Consider the following 17864-nt stretch of genomic DNA (forward strand, 5'->3'; position numbering starts at 1 on the left):
AATGGAGGTGGACCAAGGCCATCCCCCTCACCATGGCCTTCAAATATATTTTCAAAACTCAAACTTCTTTCTCTAGATTAAAGTTTTGCTTCACTTATCTATCAAATCTAAATTTTCAATCCATCTTTGGTTAAATAACTCTCTTCAACACCTCTAACACTTTAGATGATATGACTTGATGTACATGTATACAAGTTAATCAGAATGAAGCATACAATGTGAACACGACCAACAGAATTCTTCAGATGCAACAACAGTTCATATCAGCCACTTGTAAGAGCTCCGCATCATTCAATCATCATATTGTTCCTTGTGCTCGACCACTCTCCAGCTTATCATTGCCGAGTCATTGGTGGTGGTGCTGTTGGCAATGGTGGTTGGCTAAAGAGACCACCAACAGCATCTGAAGCCTGGAAACCATGGTAGGGATTTGGCACGCTCGAGTAAGGAGGCATGCCAACCACCGGGTAGCCAGGCAGAGGCAGCGGGGCTGAGCCGTAACTGAAGGGCACCGCAGTCATAGGTCCAGCAGCAGCTTGCATAAGCTGTGTGGTGGTTGGTAGTGGAGGTACAAGTGGCAATGAAGTTGGTGGTAGTGGTGGCTGAACACTGGGGATTGGTTGACTCATGGACGGTAACGGTGATGGTGGTGGTGGCGGCTGATGCAGCATATCAGGATGTGGGAATGGTGGAGGGGGTGGCTGAGTCTGAGACTGGGTCTGAGACTGAGGTGGTGGCATGTAAGAAGGCACATCATTCTCTAGTTTAGGCCTCTTGTTGTCAGAAGGGTACTCTTTCACAGTCTGGCTGATGACGCCCTCCGAAGCCAGGGAGGAGAGGACGTAGCTGAGCATCTGGGCAGACGAGGTGGATGCTGCAAGCTTTGCTGCCACTGAAGCAGCAGCTGTTTTCCGGTGCTCTTCTGTATGAGAAGAATCATTATTAGCGAGAGGTCCCTCCTGGCTGTACCTGACTGGGGTTGATGGTGCTTTGTCTCCGTCACCAACACTGGACTGCGGGACAAAACCAGGAGGGGCATCGAAGAAGGGCGATGATGACTCCCTTGGTGTCTGCTCAGGGGGCGACCGTCTGATGTTGTGGCTGAGTAGCTGCTGGTAGATGTTGTCAGCTTGTTCATATCGTGATTGCACAGCCTGGAAACAATAGAGAAACCTTGAACAATTTGGATGACGTTGAAAAGGAATTTGAGAGAGCATTTACTAAGAGCAGTTGATGCATGGAGCAACTAAGTGATTCACAAGGAGCATAACAACTAATCCTTGTCCAAACTGTTTAAGGACAATTCCTCTCTATGAATTCTTGTCTAAAGATTCTTGCAATCTCAAAAATGCATGTCGAAACTTGACATCAAAAGACAGACATTTAAAAGACAGACGAACTGCAATTAGTACTGAAACATTCTATTGATATGAACACTAAATAGCATAAGTAATACTAGAAAATAGAAATACTATTGGAAAATTTCCTGTTAATGGTTGCCACCAAAGGGCATGTCCAGCATCCACATTCTATGTATATTTCTGTCTGGCAAAGTACGTAGTAATTTGTAGTAAAATACATAATGATGAAAATGTTAACTCCAATGCATTCTGTTCAGGTAATTACAAGGTTCATAGTTTAGACTGCCATAGGCACTGTTGGCAACCATGTGCTGCTTTTGACTGCAAAAGACTGGTGACTGGTCTGATGATGGATAGCTGGCAAATCATTATTCGATGAGAAGAAAATGAATACAACAGAATATTTCAAGAAGCGGTTCTTAGCAAATTTGACAAGTTAGGGCGTCTTGATGAAGGATAACATAGTAGTATCAGGAGCATAAAATGACGAATACCCGAATGAATAATGACTTTTGCTCATTTTCCATGAAAACAATAGGTAAAACATTATCAAGGGCCTGTTTAGATGGTTGGATCCAAAATCCTATGGAATTTGTGGATTAGACCAATACAACCATGCCTATAATTACAAATACCCAGAGTACCTTAGCAGGTTTTTTTTTTCTCTCTATAGGATTCAGGCCGACCCACTCTGAAGGTGCTCTGGGTAATTGTAAATATAGACCTAGCCTAGTCTGACTTTTATGGTTGTATTGGCCAAGTCCATGAAAAAAAAAAAAAGAAGAAGTAACAATATCATGAGCTTCTAATTTGACGATACTAAGATAGAGGAATCCAAATGCCCTTCTGAAGGGATGTTTTAAAATTACAACACAGAAGTGGCATGATACTAAAGTAGTTATGTAGGATGGTGGAGTGGATTATGGTAGACATAGCATGGTAGCATCATCAAGGTGAAGCAGACCTGTGCAAAGCCGGCCCTGCCTGACCCAATATTTATCAAGCTTAGGGTGGTGTTTTCAGCCAATCAAGTAAGATACGGCCTCAATTTTTCAGGCCTACAGTGTTGCATGACATGGATACAAGAATTAGATCCACACATGTATCCAATGGCCTATTCAGCAAGAGAGAAAAAGAGAGATACCAAGAAATGCACAATAATATATAAATTTAACTGGACTATATAGTTATACCTTTAAGGCTCATCTGTGTTTAAACATTAAAAAGATGTTAAAAAAAGTTACTGCTTGCTAACATCTTTCAATATATGTGTCTCATTCAAACTTCCCAATCAACTTAAAGATATTAGCAAAATAATATTTTTCAAAAATGTTTCAATACATCCATCTTTAACAAACTCAAAAAACTATTCACTCCCAATATCAAATTACGGGATCAAACTCATCCTTGGAAGAGTTCAACAAACTCATTATTGGAAGAGTTCAACTCTACTCCAATCCGAACTTCATAAATATTCAAATGTCCAAACTCGGAAGTGTAACCAATAGGTTTTTGAGCAAAATACGAGTGTCCAAGTAACAGTGGTATAATTTTTATATATTATTCTCTCTCATTTTTTTTTCAAAATTTGAAATTTAAAATTAAAAAGGTTAAGGAACAAAATTGGAAGCCTTAAATCCCTGAAAGATAAGGGCCACAATCTCCTCTCTATTCATGGATGCCACTGGTCGTCCCACTAGATTCATTCCGACGACCACCTCCTCATCCTCCTCCCTCTCACCCCCCCCCCCCACCCCTTTTCCATATGTCTCCTATCCTTCACTACTCTCTCTCCCTCTTATATTTCCACCGAAGCCAGATACGCCACTTTCTCTCTCAGCGCCTCTCGCAAGAGCCAGCCTCGCAAGAGACAGCTGCAGCCTCTCCACTCTCTCTCCCCCTCCCCCTCTCTCAGTGCTTTCCCTCCTCCCTGCCTACCACCCAAGCCTCCAGCCACCACCCCATCTCTCTTTCTCTGCCTCTCCTCTGCCAAGTAATGCCACCTTGGCCTCCCTACTTCCACCAACATATCAACTTGGGTCACAACGCAATCGAGTCCTATCGGGTCTTCAGGCTTAGGCCTAGCCCTTCTTCTTCAACCTTTTTGTGGTCAATTTTCTGCAAAACAATCAAGACCTAAGACCTCAATTCTATAACTCTTTGCGAGTTCTCTTTCCTCACTTTCTTCAATCATCTTAGCACCTTACATGTCATGAATATTTATTTTCTTCACTTTTTCTCACTTAAAGTGTGCACTCAATCTAAGTTTCAACATATTATTATCTCACGCAATCCTTCAGTTGGAGCATAAATAAATAGCAAAAAAAGTCTAGCATTATGTACAGAATTAAATGAGAGCAGATACTGTAAAACTCTTAAATTTACTGCTCACAGAGTTTCATGTAATTTCAGTATTCTCAATCCAGATTTGATACTCTAGCTGCAATTGAATGGTGAATATCTACTATGATCACGTAAAAGAAAAAAAAAATCAACTAATAACCAGTCCCAAATATGACAGGCCAAAACAATTCCAAGCCTGAATTTCTCAAATCTCTTTTAAACCATTGACTACGATGATTTTAAATGGATGTGTAAATGGTTTCCCATATAAATATGCATAGAATTCATTCAGCTAGGATAATGAAATTGTCTAATACATTTATAAAAAATGGAGCTTATATGTATTTGCAAACTCAACAGATCCAGCATCTAGATAACCAACTCCCACCAAAGCAAGGTTTTAAATCCCATGGGATGGAGGTGTCCTAGTATCTTCATGAAACGATATACCCCACTATCCCATCCCGTCCCGACAACTATTCTAATCATACACCCCGATAGATATCCTCCATCTCCCTCTCTCCCATTCTTTTTTTCTTTCTTTCTTTTTTTTCTTTCTTTCCTTCTTTTCTTTCTTTTTCTTCTAGCTTCCTTTCTTTCCTTTTTTTCCTTTCTTTTTCTTATCCCTTCGTTTCTTTCTTTTTTTCTTTTCTGTTCTTCTTTCTCTTTTTTTCCTTCCTTCTTTCCTTCCTTTCTCTTTCTTCTCCCTTCCCTTCCTTCTTTTATGTCTATTCTTCTTCTTTCCCTTCACTTTTTCCCTTTTTACATCTTCCTTCCTTTCCCCTTTCTTCTTCTTTCTCTGCATAGAACGGTTTCAGAGTTCTGACCCATCCCGATCCTATTTTCTCACAGAAATAGGATGGGACAGCCAGGATGCCCTCATCCCATCAGGATGTAAAACCTTGCTTTCAAGTACTGAAAGGTTCAGATAAAGTTAACATCACCACAATATCACATTAGAGTAAATACATCATAATTTAAACAAACAAGATTGCTAAACAAGAAGAATACCTGAAGTTCATTATGGACTTTTTCAATCTTCAACTCCTGAAAACCAATTTAAGCCAGTTCAAATAACCAAACTAGAAATATATCTAATAAAATAGTAATACTACACGTTGTTTTACTCTACTGAAAGCCTTCAGGAGATAAGATTCATAAGCTGTCCCACCTGGTCATGGAGTGCCTCTCTTAAATGGGATAAAAGAGTGGCTCTAGATGATTCAGCAGCTTTCAGTTGTTCTATACATTCTTTTAGTATGCCATGCTGCAGCTGCAAGTCCGCCGCAGTTGCAGATTCATTGATATTACCTATCCATTCAAAAAACCAATTCAAAAATTCCTTAAGGAATATGTAGGTAAGTTGCAATTGCAATGATACCATGAAAAATGAATGCAAAAATATGTTCCTAAGCATTTTGATAAGTAATGCAAGGCACATGATAACTACCAAACGAACCCTTTACTATTTAAGCAAAGAATAAAGAACAATAGAAGGAAAATATCCTAACTAAAGAAACCTGGTTATCTTGAGTTTATAGTATAATGAACAGAATGGAGTATCACATGTGACTCCAACTGACAGATAATGATATTTATCGGTCATATATATCAGTTTGCTATGAACAGCATGACTAGGCTAAGAAATTGCAGGAAAAATATATCCAAAATATTTAATTGGTTATAAGAAGGTAGCATTCACCTGAGTTGAAGTCCTTTTCCACTTTCTCAACAAAGCTAATTGCAGTCTGGCATTTTCCAAATAAAGCATCTTCATCCATATCATAAACATGGCCATAACCTGAAATGAGCTTCTCCAGTAGTTCTGCACTAGGCGGCTTCTGAAAATGTAAAACATACAAAAATATTTGAACAACAAAGTTGAGCAAAAAAATGCATGTGAATTTTTATGATTATGCATATGCATTTTAGCATACTAGGGCATGCTCACACTGGTTAGTATGTGGTTGATGTTTCTTACCAACTTGTAACTGATGCCCTTTCCATTTCTATTTCTACCCTCTTGATTCCTTCCCAAAAGCTCTACCTTAAGAATTTGTCCACGAGAACCAAAGACTTTACGTTCTTCCCATATGTCAACCTGGATAGAAAATACATGGTAGAGAAAACCAGAAGATAGCATATAAATTAGATTTGATAATAACAGGAAACATGATATTACACTACAAATACAAAATTCAGATAAAAGAACAATCTTTTCAACATAAAATCACATCATCGATGAGACATCCAAATTTAAAATTATTGCATGAATGAACTGTAGAATAACACATTTATGTTATCCAGTAAGATTTTGCCAAACATTCAGTACCTATCAACACTCATTCAGTTATAACTTTTTCACCGATGTAACAATGAAGAGCACTTTAAGTTCCAAAATCAACTGGGTTAAAAGGGTGAGGGAGATTTCCACATGCATACATGTAGTGAGGTTCCTCGAAGGTTGTGAAGTTGTAAATCCTCTTCCACAGTTTGGTTTGTTGCTAATCTAGCTACAACAACAAAAGCATGAAGAAATAAAATAATAGAAACAAAATAGGCAAGCACATGCATATCCACATACAAACAAATTCCTCAGGCAAATTTCATCAAAAGGTAAGAGAAATGAAACATTGCATCATCATATATGGGTTCGGGGCAGTCATGCATATCCTACACATATGTGTTCTAAAGTTCGTACATATGCATTTGATACACTTGCATAGGCAAGAGACATTCAAGCAAACTAGCATGCACATCCATCCATGCATAAAAAAGTCATGATGAAAAACTACTTGGTGAAAGCTATAACAATTCTAACCAACAGTCTTGTCAATAAGTAGCTTTGAAAAATGCATATTACTACTATGGATATAAATAACCAACAATGTCATAAACAGGAGTAATGATATGACCCACATACCAGTCTCAGTACAGTGTTTCTTCCAAACTCTCCCCCATTCTCAAATACATCATTAAGTGCACCAGGAAGAACCCTCCAGAATTCATTAATGAACTCTAAACCCCTTCGCCTACTGTTCTGCAAAATATCATTGGCAAGATATAGAAATGATACTCGCTGATCTCTTGGAGCACAACGAAATTGCCGATCCCATGTTTCCACAACTTGCCTTGCATTATTTCTATGGAATATACACCAATGTGATAAAGCTTATTTGTGTTAAGTATGCCACTTCAAGATCATTCAATTATAAATGCTAGTGGAGTATGACACCAAGACAAAGTTTTCATGATGGATCAAACTCCAAGTAATCTCAACAGAACCACATAGATATCAAAAGAGATAGAAAGAAAGAAAAGAAAAAGAGGGGCTTATATGTTGGCTTTAAGAGTAGAAATGGTTTTGTTTAACATGTAAAATAACGGCCATTTCTGAAAGAAGCATATTCAGAATTATGATGACTTCAACCAAAATTTTGAAAATCTATCCAAACATAATGTAACATGAAGCCATGTTACATAATTTTAGTAATGCCAATTAAAGGAAAAATACCTCATCTAAAAGAAAGTACCAATTTTTTGAATAATGACACTTAATATACATGGAACTACAAAAAAATATCATACAAAATTTGCTATACCGCCCCGAACTGCCTGATTCAGGGCATACCAACCCATAACAGGTCAAAACCAATATGAAAACACCATTCAGGTCGGTACAGACCCCAAAACTGCCCACGCCAACATGCACTAGCTGAATCATACAATACCACCTGGAGCTGCCCAAAATTGGGAGGTGTACCCTACCGTACCGACCTTACAGCTCGGTTTTGGGCAGTATTGTAACAAAAAAATGAGAAAACGTGGCTAGTAGGGAGCATACCACCATACCATACCAAATTGGAAAGGTATCAACACAGTACCCAATACCGAGATTGTGGACCCTGATATCTTATACGATGGTATCATACAAGTCCTTGGACTTACTCTTGAAAAGCAATTCTCAGAAGATCAGATTTACCATCTATCTAGCATAACCTGAAAGAAGTATCAGGTAGTAGTAGACATATTCAATGAATAATTTTTGAACAAACAAAAGGCATGTGCTATGCACATGTGGACAACAACAAAAGAACCATCCAGAGGAAGGGAGGGAGGGAGAGAAGGAGTTATCAAGATCTTCACATGGGGATTTGAAATTGGAGACTCATTTTTGAGAATCTCCAATTCCTTATTTTTTTCAGATTTTCCTTATTTTTCAAAATTTTAAATCTAGAATCTGTTTCCTCTTGCCTTAGAGGTATAGAAAGCTGACATATAATTTCTAATGATTTCTTGTCAATGCATAACAAATAAACATAATAAATAGTCCTTTGGTAGTGGAACCCGTGGTAGTGGAATTCCTAATACTCCCTTTTCAAGCTCATTATATTCTCTAATTTACTAATATTAGAGCCCACAACTCATTACCATAGTTTTGCATAAATACTGACTAGCATACCCAGAAGACAGGAAAATGCTTGAATTAGAATGATAGGACAAATCCCTAAAATAGTAAACCAGAAGCTGGAGAAACAGCATAGTCAGTTAATAGCAAGAAAAGAATGGTGATTTGGGCTAACAGTGTCCCTCTAGCATACAGGAGGTATTGCAGATGGGAGTACACTGGGAAGTTGTTGAAAGGTAATAGATTGTCAAAAGAAGTATGATTGGAAGCTATCAGTCCAATCAATAAGCCAACAAATGCTTGCACAACATTGTAGAGAAATTTGTACATGACTAGTAAGGAGTAGCTGAAAAATTCAAAATGGTCAGTGGCAGCAATCTAAACACAGAACAGACAGCCCCTACCCTATCCCCCCCACCCAACAACCTTCTTCTCTTCTTCTAGTTCTCTTCATATCTTCTTCCTCTGCTTCACCTTCTCTTTCTCTTCTTCCTCCTCTGCTCTCCCTAGCGTGCTTCCTCCTCTCATTCCCACCTCCCACCCAACCCCCCCCCCCCCCAACAAAACCTTTCACCTACTTCACATCTTTTCCTTTTTCTCCTCTTATTTTTATAAATTTTTACTAATTTTTTTTAGTTCTAAAACTTAATGGTATCCCCTTTATGTATTTTGTTTTTTAAATATTTCCGAAATGCAAATCACATGTCCCCCTCCAAGCACCGACATACCTCATGTGCATTATGTCGTACCACATTTGCTGACATACCACTGCACATTTCAGAACCTTAGTAAGTGGCATTAGGTGACAAGATTATTGTTTTAGAGGATAAATAAGTACAGAATAAACTACTAAATTTCTAAGCATACTTATTCAGATTATCATGGAAGAAGAGAATTTGTTGGCAAAAATGCTGACAAATAATGATAAGGAGTCAGAACTCAATCACTTGCTTAGTTGTTTCGCCCAAATCCAAATAGAAGATAGCAAGGTATGCTGAACCGGTACCGCCGGTCGTTTTGGCCGGCCGACGGTACGGTTCGGTATGGTTTCATACCGTACCGAACTGACGACCCGAACCGGAAGAAAAAAAAAAGAAATAGAGAGAGAAAGAGGAAGAAAAAAAAAAGGGAGGGGAAGGAGCCGGCGGAGCTGTCGGAAGGCCTCCGACTGGCCGCCGTGGCCGTCGGAGGGCGCAGTCCACAGGCGCGGCACCGCAGGCGTGAAACAGGGGCATCGCCCCTATTTCGCAAAACTTTTTAAAAAACATGATTTTAAGTGAAGTCGGCAAACGATTTGTCGGCTTCACGATTTTTATTTTTTTTAAAAAAAATTCTTAAGTCGACAATCCAGTTACCGACTTCATAAGTTTAAAACAAAAAAAAAAAATCAAAACAGACGTCGTCTGTTTCGAAAAAGAATAAGGAGGCGGAGCCGCTCTGCGGCTTCGCCCGCTCGACCGCCCTCAGACCGTCGGCGTCAGCTCGCCGGCCACCGGGAGCCTCGCAACGGAGGCACCGTCCGTCCGGTAGGTTCCCCGCCCCCCCTCCGAGCGCTCTCTCTCTTTTTTTTGCTCTCTTAAAAGTCCTATCGGGCGATACAGGGCTCGAAAGCCCTCCGACGGCCGCAGCCGACCTCCGACGGCTCCCACCTCCCTCCCCTCCCCTCTCTCTTTCTCACTTTTCATTCTTTTTTCTTCAGTACCGCCAGTGTACCAATTTAACAAACCGAATTGTGCCAGTTCCCCACCGATCCGATACGAGATGGGGTGTACCGGCCGGTTCGGCACGGTATGACAAACTTTGGAAGATAGTGTTCGAATCATGATTTTGAAAATCAACCCGCTCGGTTTGGACCATACCGAGCCGTACCTACATCAAACCAAATCAGTTCAGGTCTGATTTTCAGCATTCGAAAATAAAAAAAAAATATTATGAACCATCCGGTTCGGACCTGAACCAGATGGTTTGGGCTTGAACCAGATGGTATACAGCTGTTTCGAGCCGAACCACATGGTTCAGATCATGTTGGGCTGTTTTTATGTCTGAGACATAGAGAAGAAATCTTTCTAGACAGTTCAACTCATGTTGGGCTGTTTTTATATCTGAGACACAAAGAAGAAGTCTTTCGAGACTTCTATGTGTTTTTCAATCTCTCTCTTTCTCACTCCCTAACACTGAGAGCAGCAAGAAAACTCCAAAAAAATATGGATTAAAGATATATTTCTCCTTCCTAGCTCTCTTTCCTCTCTTCCCTCTTCTTTTTTCTGAAAAATTTATGAAAAATGGAAAAACAAAGAAAAACTATGTCAAAAAAAATTTTTTTGGTATGATTTTAATATATGTTATAGATCTATGGATGATCTACACAATGACATTAAAATTATTAATTTTCATTAAATATATAATTTTTTAAATTAAAAATATATTTTTAAAATAAAAAATTATAAAAATATATATTTCAAAAAATAACTATAAAATCATATTATCGTTTAGAGACTTGCAAGCTACTTTTGACATAAATTTGATGCCCATTTATCAAAGTTTTAACATATCTTGTGTATAGTGGCCTAGACCTAAATTTGAAAAAAAAAATAGTATTTTATGCATGTCCACTATCTAAAAAAATTATATGTAGCATTTATGGTAGGATTCTACATGGATCTAAGATCAAATTATTTTTTTCATAATTTTTTAAATTTTTTAAGATATTTTATTTTAAAAAATAATAATAAATAATTAAAACATTAAAAAATATAAAAAAAATTGAATGAATCCCTTCACAATCGTGCTATCAGTCCGAGAATACCTCTCAGAGCCAGGACCTCAGTGAAAGTTCGAGGATGAGTTATGATCCAGCATGCCTACCTTATGGAATGAGCATAAAGGATTATAATGCTATTTAGCTAGAAGGATATACTGATGTTCCTTCTAACTATGTAAATGATCCTGCTATTTATGGATATCAACGGTCGATCAGATTTTAATGATTGATATATATTGAAAATTTTTAGACTTTTTTAATTAATTTAAGCATTTTAGGATCCAATGATATCTAGTCCATATATTGATTATTTAGGATGCTAAATAACATAATGTCGTATTTAGATTTGTGTCACGTACGATTAAAAATGTATCGGAGTGATACGAATATTAATTAATATCACTAAATATCAATTTGAGCTTCAATCAATAATCCATAAAAATATGATTGGACACCCACAAAAAAAATAAAAAATATCCAAAAAAAATTGGTATGCTGGTTTAGCCGGCACGCCTACCATACTGTGTGTCGGTATGGTACCGATATAATATCGATCCGACCGATGACCGGTATGACCATCGGTATCGGTTTCCAAAACCTTGGTTGGAGTGCTCTTGATTAAGATTATTGCTTCAGAAAGAATGTTACCCTAGATGGTCATTTCAAAGTCAGCATAGAATTTTCTGACAAAAGAATGTTGTCCTGACAAAGATAAGGGATTAAAATCCAACAAAGGATATGAGAATTTTAAAGGGGCCTAAAATTATATTTTTCTTTAAAAAAATGAGAAACTATGCTCAAAAAAGTGCCACCAAAAACACAAATGGATAAAGTCAAACTGCACTTAAGATGTGAAGTGTCCAAGGTGTAGTCTAGACATACAACAACGTTTGGTGCACAACATGTGTGTTGGAGGAACTCAAGTCTAGGAGAAATTAGGGAAACAATGCACCTTACAATCTTGTTACACAAAATGGGGCCAGAACCTACCTTTTTCAAATTTACAAAAGTTATAAGAGGCAAAAAAAAATGTTTATGGCTTTTATGAGAGGTGGGAGTCTTGAGAAAAAAGAATCCAGGGTTTATTAGGTTACTCGTATGGCATTAATTCAAGGTTTAGAAAATTCTAGAAAGTTATACTGTTCAGTCTAGCACTGGAACTCTAGTTAACTTTATGCAGGACTTAATGATAATTTCAACTAAAATATGGGGCATGTGTCTGAGTGCGTGCGCGTACGTATTGATTAGTCCTAGGGAAAAGAAAAGACACAGCCAACAAAGAAGGAAAATATTTCTTGATTTGCGTCCCGTTACAGCTATTGGTAACAAGATACCAGATCTCCGATATGGATGTCCAATCCCTTCCTAAATAACAAAATTTAAATCCAACAAAATCACACACAGAAAATTTCTAATAAATTTAACAAAAAAATCTTAGTGATCATTTTTAACACAATATACAGTAAAGCAGGGTTCTTGGCCATGAATTTTTACTCAGAATGGTACATTAAATCAACAACTAAATTAAAAAATAATAATAATGAAAACAAAATTTAAAGATAGACTAACTTTCATACTCCATCACATAGGCCTTATCATGAGAACAAAAAGCATATAATCCTTAAGTCTCCAAAATTAAAAAGTAGTTTTTGAGGGGATTAAGAACGTTACAAGTAAGGTTTGCTGTAGCGGTTGGTACCGGTACATACTGATTGTACTATATCATACCGATACTAAACCTACCATTTCCGCAACCTAAACCTAACTAATACTTAGTTGTTTCTATTTCCTCATCTGGTGATAGATCCTCATCTTCTTCTAGCTCAAATCTCACATCCAGGGCACGCTCATACCAATAGCTTTAGGTATGCTTTAGTTTGAGATCATTAAAGATATGCTCAACCTCGTTTATGTCGATGGTACCATCGCACGTACCTTCAACTATCAACCAGATGAGATAGGACTTTGAAAGGTCAGAGTCAGTCTCCCCTTTTAGGTCGTTTAGTAGTTCCCCAATCATACATGATAGGAGGCCATACCAACACTCGATACACTGAACCGGCTCCTATACTAGGTGTGCTGATACTATAATAGGATGATACTGGTATATGGGGTCTGTAACTGAGACAACGAACTATGGCTACAGATGTTTACAACAACACTACTAACATACAAGAATGATTACAAAATTTAGTTGGAGTTATTATAATTGAAAGGTATTCATTATTATAGCGTATGAATTATATGGAAAGCTACATGTGAAAATCAAAATTAGAAACTGTAACAAGAAGTAAATTTGACCTTGCAAAATACTGCAAGTGGATGAGACCTTGTCTTTGGTCTCCTTTTTTCACTTGTGGTGGTTTGTTTGTTTTTTCTTTTTTTGGGGTGGGGGAGGATGAGGGGCTAGAAATGAAAAGAAACATTTTTAGTGGAATGGAAAGTTCCAAGGGTAGAGATGGTGAGGAAAATAATTTATGATAGAGAACTTACTACCTTGTCTCATTAAAAGATCACTCAAGTACAACCATATAGGCTAATGAAAATTGTTTCTTGTTGAAAGTATTGCAAAAGATGGGGCCAATGACCGTCAAGATAAGTTTTGGGGGATAAGGACCACAAGATAGAATTCTAAAGTATAGTTGAACCAGACGCATTAAAAACATGTGCTACGTGACGGTTCTCAGGCTTGCTGAATAAGATCTGAGATAAGAGAGGGCTAACTAATTAATATAAAGCAATCAAGTTTTCCTTTACTTACAAAGAAACAAAATGGGTGGCAGATTGGCCCACAAGGAGGGGCATGGAGAACAAATGACAAGATCATGGACAGACTGTATTTCCTTTAGAATGGTTAGAATTTGTCTGTGGAGTTATAAGGCAAGGATTGTACCTTAGAAACAATAGCAAGTGTACTTTAACACCGACTGTATCGAGCAATCAATTGATTTGAAAATTTTCAAAAACAATAATAAATCTTTCCTATTCCATCCTTCATAGACAAGCATTATTTGGCTAATTAGGGAGCTTTAACTAAATGTGACATATAATCATCCTCTGTCATACATTTAAAAGTTATTTTAAAAAAAAACTACTCATTCACTCCTTCAATAACGACACAATGGAAAGGATACTTTCTATGCTCTGCTGCGAACTATTGAGCTTCCCAAGCTTCTCCACCAAAATTTGCCCATTAAATAAGCCACTCATTTTTTGCAGTCCAAAAACCTGCAACTTCAATATGATAGATAGCATAGAAGCAAAAACCATAAGAGACCCAGCTTGCATTATTTATGCACTTCAAGAAGGTAAAAGAAGGAGGTGACATATTGAAGGAATAATAAACTGTTACCATATCAAATTAAGAATTCTGCCAATCCCCTGGCTATCATTTTTATTCTTTCCAAGACAACTATAGTGATAGATGTAAACTGATTATAACCAGAACAGTATTTAGAAAAGGCAGTATAGGGAGGCATTAACACTAATGATGACAAAAGGTGCGAGCTTAAATACTAAGGTTAAGGTTCATGGATATCCTTTATACAATAGAAATATTTGGAAAAAAATGAGCATGGTGTTTGCACTTGGTTATCTTACTAGAAGTTGCTGAGTAATATCCTGATGTTACATACTCCAAATTTGTACAAGTCGTTAAGCAAATGTACTAAAAATACCCTTCTTTAGTTATTCATAATCTTATCACGATGATTATATAAGGCTACGAGGCTAAAAGACATAAGGTTAAAACTGTACAATAACATATTCTAGCAAGGGCGAAGTCTGGAATTTCAGTCCACCCATCATGGAAACATAAACTTAGAAGGGAGGCGGCCCAGTAACGAGATTCCTGCCATTTTGGGGTCTGGAGAGGGTTAACTGACCATGGTAATATCCAAAAACAAATGTTGAAACATATTCCTCTGCTTGTTACCTCAAGTAAATATATTTTATGGCATATGTCTACCACGGTGCAAAATAAAGCATAACACATGCATGCAAAAATAACTTATAAATCTGATGTGTATGCCTCACCTTATAATTTCACCAGTAGGCCTCGAGGCATTCGTCAAAGGGTAGGGTAGTAATGCCACTTATCATCAACCAAGTTTCATAAGTATGAACTTTTAGTAATTAGTTCCCTCAAATTAACAATTAGTCACTTGGCTGTCCTACTGACTACAGCCGTAGCCAGCAGAAGGCTATTAAAGATGGTACCAGAACCCGTCCTACGAGTAGATAAGAAACCTAAATGGTAGTCATTAATCACCGATAGCTTTAAAATTCTCGATGGAACCATCAAACTCCTCATCTCAAATAAATTTAACACAAAAAATTAAAAAAAGGAACTAGTCTTGATTTGTCCGTACAACTTCAATAGTAACAGGATGACTAATCAATTCTCAAGAAACAATTCCCAAATTTAAAAAAAAAAAAAGTCAAATGTTTATCTCATAACAAACGATTTCATCCGCCATCTTTCTTCCCTAGCGGAAGAAAGCCCTCCAAGTGTCTATAAACAAATAAAATCAACAAGACAAACACTAGATTTGGAAGTAGGTTTTAGAGAATCAACAAAATTTCTTTGGGAAAAAGACCAAAGAGAAGAAAACTCTCGAGCAGGCAAAATTCAAGGGAACTGACCTTCTAATCGCAACGGTGCACTAACAGAACCGCGAATCGAAGATGACGAGAGCCGAAGGATTTAGGGCTTCTTCTCATGGTCGCTGGAGGAGAGGGGAAGGAGAAATTTAGGTTTCGCTTTCTCAGTACAATTTTCCCGTCTCTTAGGCGGTGAAATGAGTGTGGCTTGGTTCTTCTTTAACTCTCGATCTCAAAACCTCCGGAGAGACGAGCAGAAGAGGAGCGCCTGGGGCTGAGCGAAGCTGCGTGTGGGGTAAAGCGGTTTTGGACTGTTTCTGATGAGATGAACGAGTTGGATTGACTCTATCGACCCCAAAAAAAAACCAACCTTTGTGCCTTCTTCCTGGGCTCACGTGACGCGGGAAAATGAGTAATTCTTTTTCCACAATATCCGATGGAGAAAAAAAAAAAAAAACTTTATCATATCATATATATATATATATATATATATATATATATATATATATATATATATATATATTTATATTTATATATTTATATATTTATATATTTAATGATATTTTATGGAAGAATATTATAGCGTTGCCAACTCAGCTCCTCAGATAAGTATGATTGTGCCATGTGTACCTCAAAAAGGATGGATCACATGGAGGGTTTTAAAGAAAGAGCGAGCCGCGTATGATTACAAAATCCTGTTCATCGTCTAAGCTTCCATATTCGATCGTTCAAGCCTTCCACCCGATTGGGTTAAGGAGCTCTTGCTCCTTCGCCCACATCCTCCATGAAGACCGCAATGACGCAACCGTCGGACACCTCCAACGATCGTCTCCACCTTCCTCTCCTTCAGCTTCCTCCTTCTCCCGATCCGTCACCGGCTTCGGCAGCAGTTCTTTGCTCCAAGATCCAAGAACCTTTGCGCAAATTAATTACACCAGGTCATGTGCGGAGCCAACACCGATGCCGAAAAGCTGCCAAGTGAGGTAAGGAGGGTTGGTGGTGCCGAAGCTGGGGGAGGAGAGGAGAGGGGAGGGGGGTTGGTGGCACCGGAGCCAGGAGAGGGGAGGGGGTTTGGTGGTTCACGGAGCCGAATGCGGTGCGGACAGTGGGTGCGACGCGGACGGCGGTGGAGCGGGGCTGCAATGGGGGTGGCGCGAACGACAGCAGCTTGGGTCATGTGGCGGGGGCGGGAGGTGGGGGGAGGCGGTGGGAGGAAAAGATGGGACCATCATCACCAGAGCCAGCGCCGGTGCCGGTGCCGGTGCTAGAAAGCTCCCAAGTAATTAGGCGAGGGGGGTTGGTGGTGCTGGAGCTAGGGGAGGGGAGGGGGTTTGGTGGCAACGAAGCTGGGGGTGGGGGGAGGGGAGGGGGTTTGGTGGTTGTGCGAAGCTAGGTGCAACGTGGACGGTGGGTGTGGCGACAGTGGTGGGGCGGACCCGCGGTGGGGGCGACGTGGATGGCCGCAACCTGGGCCTTACACAGCAGGGACAGGGGTGGGAAGGAGGCGACGGAAGGAAGGGATGGGAAGGGGAAAAAAGAAAAAAAAATATTTAGAGAAGAAGAAAAAAGAAAAAAAATATTATTATTTTATTATTAATAATGATTTGAATATTATTATTTTTAAATAATATTAATTTTAAAATAATAATATTATTATTATTTTTTAAAATAATATATTATTTTAAAAATAATATTTTTATTATTAATTTAAAAATACTATTTGTATAATAACATATTATTTTTATTTTTTAAAAAATTAATAATAAAATATTATTTTAAAATATTACTTAAATAATATTAATTTTAAAATAATAATAAAATATTATTTTTTTCAAAATATTATTTTAAAAAATAATATTCTTATTATTAATTTAAAAATACTCTGTGTATGATAACATATTATTTTTAAAAAAATTATTTCAAAAAATTAATAATAAAATATTATTTTAAAAAAAATATATTTCTAAAATAATATTAAAAATATTATTTTAAAATATTAATTTATTATTAATAATAATTTAAATAATAATAATAAATTATTATTAATAATAATTTATTTTATTAATAATAAAATATTATTATTATTGATTAATAATAAAATATTATTATTAGATTAATAATAAAAATTATTTTAGTAATAATAATAAAATTATTATTTTATTAATAATAATATATAAAAAAGATAATGTATAAGCGGAGGATCCATGGACTTTTCTATCTCCCCTGACCAGGAGGAGGGTTGTGGCGGAGGCACCATGGGCGAGCAAGGGGCGGACGGCAGAACTGAGCCTGCCTCCTTGCTTGGAGGCTATTAAATGCAGAGATTTGGCTTTCAAATCGATAGAGTACCGTGTGCTGTTTGTAGATAATTTATCAGGTTTGATCTGAC

The 17864-nt window shown here is 37.7% G+C and overlaps 1 protein-coding gene across 2 annotated transcripts; it reads right to left on the reverse strand.

Annotated features, from left to right (window-relative positions):
* Positions 1-46: 46 nt before the first annotated feature.
* Positions 47-15786, reverse strand: LOC105048967 (uncharacterized). Of its 2 annotated transcripts, none has more exons than XM_010928475.4 (8): positions 15518-15786; positions 14008-14107; positions 6628-6875; positions 5686-5805; positions 5407-5545; positions 4876-5015; positions 4716-4751; positions 47-1154 (listed from the first exon to the last, which is right to left on the reverse strand). In XM_010928475.4, exons 2-8 carry the CDS (start codon positions 14081-14083, stop codon positions 336-338), a joined length of 1578 nt encoding a protein of 525 aa, XP_010926777.1. In that variant the 5' UTR covers positions 14084-14107; positions 15518-15786; the 3' UTR covers positions 47-335. The 2 variants fall into 2 exon arrangements, with proteins under 2 accessions (XP_010926777.1, XP_010926779.1); XM_010928477.4 differs by having other exon boundaries at positions 14008-14101; positions 15518-15782.
* Between the last annotated feature and the right edge of the window lie 2078 nt (positions 15787-17864).

The sequence above is a fragment of the Elaeis guineensis genome, chromosome 7, assembly GCF_000442705.2.
Source record: "Elaeis guineensis isolate ETL-2024a chromosome 7, EG11, whole genome shotgun sequence".
NCBI classification, from domain to species: Eukaryota; Viridiplantae; Streptophyta; class Magnoliopsida; order Arecales; family Arecaceae; genus Elaeis; species Elaeis guineensis.

Bases quoted from the DNA above. Each gene is read 5' to 3' on its own strand.
- LOC105048967 (XM_010928475.4), bottom strand. From the start codon at position 14,083: ATGAGTGGCTTATTTAATGGGCAAATTTTGGTGGAGAAGCTTGGGAAG. The intron at 6,876-14,007 runs GTATCCTTTCCA...AACACAAATAAG, and splicing joins TTCGCAGCAGAGCATAGAAA to CTTTATCACATTGGTGTATA. The intron at 1,155-4,715 runs GTATTCTTCTTG...TATTGTTTCCAG, and splicing joins AAGTCCATAATGAACTTCAG to GCTGTGCAATCACGATATGA.